This window comes from Juglans regia, chromosome 8 (genome assembly GCF_001411555.2).
Source record: "Juglans regia cultivar Chandler chromosome 8, Walnut 2.0, whole genome shotgun sequence".
In the NCBI taxonomy this organism is placed as follows: Eukaryota; Viridiplantae; Streptophyta; class Magnoliopsida; order Fagales; family Juglandaceae; genus Juglans; species Juglans regia.
In genome coordinates, this window is record NC_049908.1 from 2,386,224 (window position 1) to 2,390,956 (window position 4,733).

Below are 4,733 nucleotides of genomic sequence, written 5' to 3' on the forward strand. Positions count from 1 at the left end.
ATTATTTAATGACACGTCATGAGATAATGAAAAAATAGATGATGAATAGATTTTTTCTTAATAAAAATATATTTATTACCACCTATACTAGCCCGATCTGATCTCTCTCTGCTTTTGTGTGTGCTGTATATATTGAATTTTGATTGAGCCCCGTAGCTGTAGCTCATGCCTCCGCTTAACGCTCCTTTGAACAACACAGATACAAAAACAAAACCAAATACTCATTCTCACAACTGGATAAGGCCCTTCAAATCTACTCCAAGTTTCAAGGAATTTCCTCGCGAGCCTAATCCTCCTTTAGATAAGAGAGGAAATTACAACTGAATCCGAGCCTCATCCCGGAAAATTACCACTCTGAGAGTCCTGCATAGAAACATATATAGAGAGACAGAGTCAGCTATTCCATATGGTTTCCCTTCACTTGTTCTCTTTCTTTTTGGAATCAACTACCTCTTGAAGCTCAGAACCCTCGAGTTAGCCGAGCCATTTTCTTGCACCATTTGTTCTGTTCTTGCATTGTTCATGGAGCACTACTTGAGAGAGAGAGAAGGAAAACAACTCCATGATCCTATTCGCATTGAGAAAACTAAAAATTCATCGTCATCACGATGCGAGTACGTTGACGGGCCGGTGATCGTCGGCGCAGGGCCTTCAGGACTTGCTGCGGCCGCTTGTCTCAAAGAAAAGGGTGTCCCATATGTGGTTCTCGAGAGATCCAATTGCATAGCTTCTTTGTGGCAGCTCAAGACATACGATCGCCTTCGACTTCATCTACCAAAGCAATTTTGCGAGCTTCCCTTCTTGGGTTTCCCTTGTAATTTCCCTACTTACCCTACTAAGCAACAATTCACGAAGTACTTGGAGGATTACGCCAAGAAGTTTGATATTAGACCGCGGTTCAATGAGACGGTGGCACATGCGGAGTATGATTCTACGCTTGGTTTTTGGCGCGTGAAGAGTGCGGGACTAAAGGGGGAGACAGAGTATGTGTGCCGGTGTTTGGTCGTAGCGACCGGAGAGAATGCAGAGCCGGTGGTGCCGCAGATAGAAGGAATGGAGGAATTTGGAGGGCCCATCAGGCATACAAGTTTATATAAGAGCGGGGATGAGTATAGACTGAAGAGGGTTTTGGTGGTTGGATGTGGGAATTCAGGCATGGAGGTGTGCTTGGATCTATGCAACCATAAGGCTAAACCTTCTATTGTGGTCAGAGACACAGTAAGTTTTCTCAGCCATGTCCTGTCTCTCTCTCTCTCTAGATCTCTCTTCCCTCTCTCTCTCTCTCTCTGATCTGGAGGCGTTCATCATAAAAGCAAAAATCGCACTTGATTTTGTTTGTAAGTAGTATATTGTCCCTTCAAATCCAGGGATTTTTATTTTTAATAAGAAAAAAGGCCAGTACTTTGAATTTCTAGGTTTCTTTTGTTTCCAAAGGTTTTTCAAAAATGAATTAGGACAGAAACTAAATGAATGTATAAAGTCGGCGAAGGCTTTTTCGGTATCTTCAAACACGATGAATTTTAAGCATAGAAACCCTATAAAATTTTCGCCCCTTTTACTTCAATATGTACTGATCTTCTGGTGCAATGTCTAGTTCAACACTCGTCCCATCTATATATGTCAGTTCTGTAACAACATACTCGAGTTCCAGCGGCTGGTTTAAATAAATATACATGATCAAGAAAATATTCCTTAATTTATTTTGGAAAATATAAATATTCCGATCTCTTCACTTTCTAATTGAGAATTCTCATTTTCTCAATCATGAGCAACATTGGTCACAAACAGTATTCCTTAAAGCATATCATGATCATCAAGCATGGTCTGGAGGCAAGTAGTTCCAATATTATTACAGTAGCAAAAAAGAGGGGCTCACACATCAACTAGTACTCCATCTTTTCATGCCTTCCGGCTAGCTATAGTTTTTGGTCCCCTCTTTATTAAACGGGTGTTTTGGTTCGAATTAAGGTGCACGTCCTACCACGAGAGATGCTGGGAAAATCAACTTTCGGGCTGTCCATGTGGTTGCTCAAGTGGCTGCCCATGCGCCTTGTGGATCGGTTCCTGCTGATTGTGTCATGGCTCATGCTCGGCGACACAGCTCGATTTGGATTGGACCGGCCGCGCTTGGGTCCCCTTGAACTCAAGAATTTGTCTGGAAAGACCCCAGTTTTAGATGTTGGTACGCTCGCCAAGATCAAAAGTGGAGACATTAAGGTACTTGCCTTTCTATCTAATCAAATCTCACTTTATATATTTTTTCCCTGTGTAGCCAACCGAAGTTTTCATAGATCTTACTATATATATTTTGTCAAATGATTGTGCTTATACGCTTTTTCTTACTGCTAGCTTTTTATTATTGAATGAAGTGACAGACTTTTGGCCACTTTTGTTTATGTGTTCCCACTTTAATTATGCATCAGACACTACTAACTTTCAGAATTTTAACCTTTTCCTAAAATATGTCAGATCTTCTTCTTTTTTTCATTTATTTCATTCCAATTTTTTGTGGTTCTTTTCCTTAATATATATGTGGTTCAAGTACTATATATGCCCTAAATTCGGTTAATAATTCTTAATTATATATTCTGTTGAAGTTATTTCCAGGCAATTAAGATATTTTCCAATGTCTAACTGATCTCATGTCCGGCCTGCTTGTGTATGTATAGGTATTTCCAAGCATTAAGAGGCTAAAACGTCATGCTGTAGAATTTGTTAATGGAAAAATACAAAACTTCGACGCCATTATTTTAGCTACCGGTTACAGAAGCAACGTACCCTCTTGGCTTAAGGTAACTTTATCTTTCTTCCTACTCCATCTTAATTTGATCTGTTTCTTGTATATATTTGCATATATACATAACTCAATCAATGGACTAAAAAAGAGATATATATGCATGCACTTTGATCTTCATCGATCAGGAGGGACAGATGTTTTCAAAGAAAGATGGGTTTCCTCGAAAGGCATTTCCAAATGGTTGGAAAGGCGAGTATGGGCTGTACGCAGTGGGGTTTACGAAACGTGGACTGCTTGGAGCATCAATGGATGCCAAAAAAATAGCTGAGGACATTGAACGGTGTTGGAAAGTGGAGGCAAAGCAGAAATTGGCCTTTGTCAGCTCACTTTTGCCAAGGTCATTATCTTGATTAATTTGTTCAGTTATAGATCATATCCATTGAGAAATGGCGAGCCATCAGTTAGCTCGTTCGATCACCTTTTGCCTAAGTACGTAATCATCATGATTTTGCCAATCGAGTTAGAGGTATAGAAATTAATAGATGAAATTAAGAATAATCAGTGATGAGATCTTATATACATTTTTTTTTTATCTTCATTATTTCACTTTCTTTAATCATTAATTTCTATACAATCTCAAACTCGGCAAAATGATCATGATGATGGCTGAGGTAATGGGGTTCCAAGTGGAGGGTTTTCTTTTCTGGGTTCGGCACCAAAGTTGGTTGCCCTCCAAGTGCATTATCAATGAGTGGAGGAAAAAAAAAAAAAAAAAAAGGAAGATGGGGAGAGAGTTGAATCGATGAACCCTTATCTTTTCAAAGTGGCAAGGCACAAGCTGCTAGCTAGCCTGCAAGCTGGCCTCCTTCGGAAGGCCGTGGATTTCAGATCAGTGAAGAAAAATTAAGGATGCCGGTACTACTCTTTCTACATGATCTCTTGTACATATTATATATGATCGTTCGTTTGCCTCTAATATTTAGGCATTATATTGAGTTGATCATAGAAAACAAAAAAGAGGATAGGTTAGGGAAAATTTATATATAGATCAATATCAAAGCGATAAATATTGTTTGGTAATTGTTTGCCAAGTGATATAATTATGTTCTAGCAAAGCATAAATATTGATCTAATTCCGGGTTTTGGATATATATCATGAGAGCTTAAAGTTTTGATGTTTTCCAACTCTTTTGTACCGTTTGTACTGTATATATATATATATATGGTTCAGATCATGATTTCCATTGATCGAGGTTTTGGGATGTATTCGACATGATGAAGTTATTAACGGGAAAAATTAATTTGATTTCTAATGAAAAATATCTTATATATGTGTGTGCACACGTATGGCTGGCTAGTTGCTAGTACGTACCTACTGCTCCATGGATATAATCATATATATTGTGAATATATATATATATATATATTATTGTTATTTTTATTTTTATAATTGCCTACAAAATGTAACCTGCAACTTAATTGCTTCTGGCCTGCATTTTCGCTATCGAAATGATTTCATTCCAAGTGGGAATCAGCTAGCTCTAGGACCACGCACTACTTTGTAAGAGAAGAGAATCCTATTAATTGCATCCGATCATTACAATTCAATGGTGACTCACTGACTCGGATAATTATTTCTTATTAATTCACAAAACTGATGCCTATTATATATTGGGATTTGTTAGTAACAAACGTTTTAGCACGTACTCAAGTAGCGTATCAATATTTATATAAATTTTTTTATTAAAAAAATAAAAAAAAAAAATTTGAGAAAAAAAAAAAGATTTTCTACCTTACGAAAATTATTTTTATTTTTAATTCGTATTATTTTATGAAACGAATACTTTAAATTTAATATTAATGGTGTGGTGAAATAACATGCAAAAATAATTTTCTTTATATATTTTGTATTGTTTTATAATTTTCTCGTAAAACATGCATTGTAATACTTGAAAAACATGCATATACACACACGTAGCCCATTTCTCGGAATGCA

At 37.1% G+C, this 4,733-nt stretch overlaps 1 protein-coding gene across 1 annotated transcript; it reads left to right on the plus strand.

Annotated features, from left to right (window-relative positions):
- Nucleotides 1-200: 200 nt before the first annotated feature.
- Nucleotides 201-3,876, plus strand: LOC109001027 (indole-3-pyruvate monooxygenase YUCCA6-like). The gene is made up of 4 exons (XM_018978145.2): nt 201-1,218; nt 1,969-2,217; nt 2,670-2,792; nt 2,923-3,876. The coding sequence occupies exons 1-4, from the start codon at nt 523-525 to the stop codon at nt 3,145-3,147; spliced, it is 1,293 nt and encodes a 430-aa protein (XP_018833690.1). The 5' UTR covers nt 201-522; the 3' UTR covers nt 3,148-3,876.
- Nucleotides 3,877-4,733: the final 857 nt, after the last annotated feature.

Bases quoted from the DNA above. Each gene is read 5' to 3' on its own strand.
- LOC109001027 (XM_018978145.2), top strand. From the start codon at position 523: ATGGAGCACTACTTGAGAGAGAGAGAAGGAAAACAACTCCATGATCCT. The intron at 1,219-1,968 runs GTAAGTTTTCTC...GTTCGAATTAAG, and splicing joins CTATTGTGGTCAGAGACACA to GTGCACGTCCTACCACGAGA. The intron at 2,218-2,669 runs GTACTTGCCTTT...GTGTATGTATAG, and splicing joins TCAAAAGTGGAGACATTAAG to GTATTTCCAAGCATTAAGAG.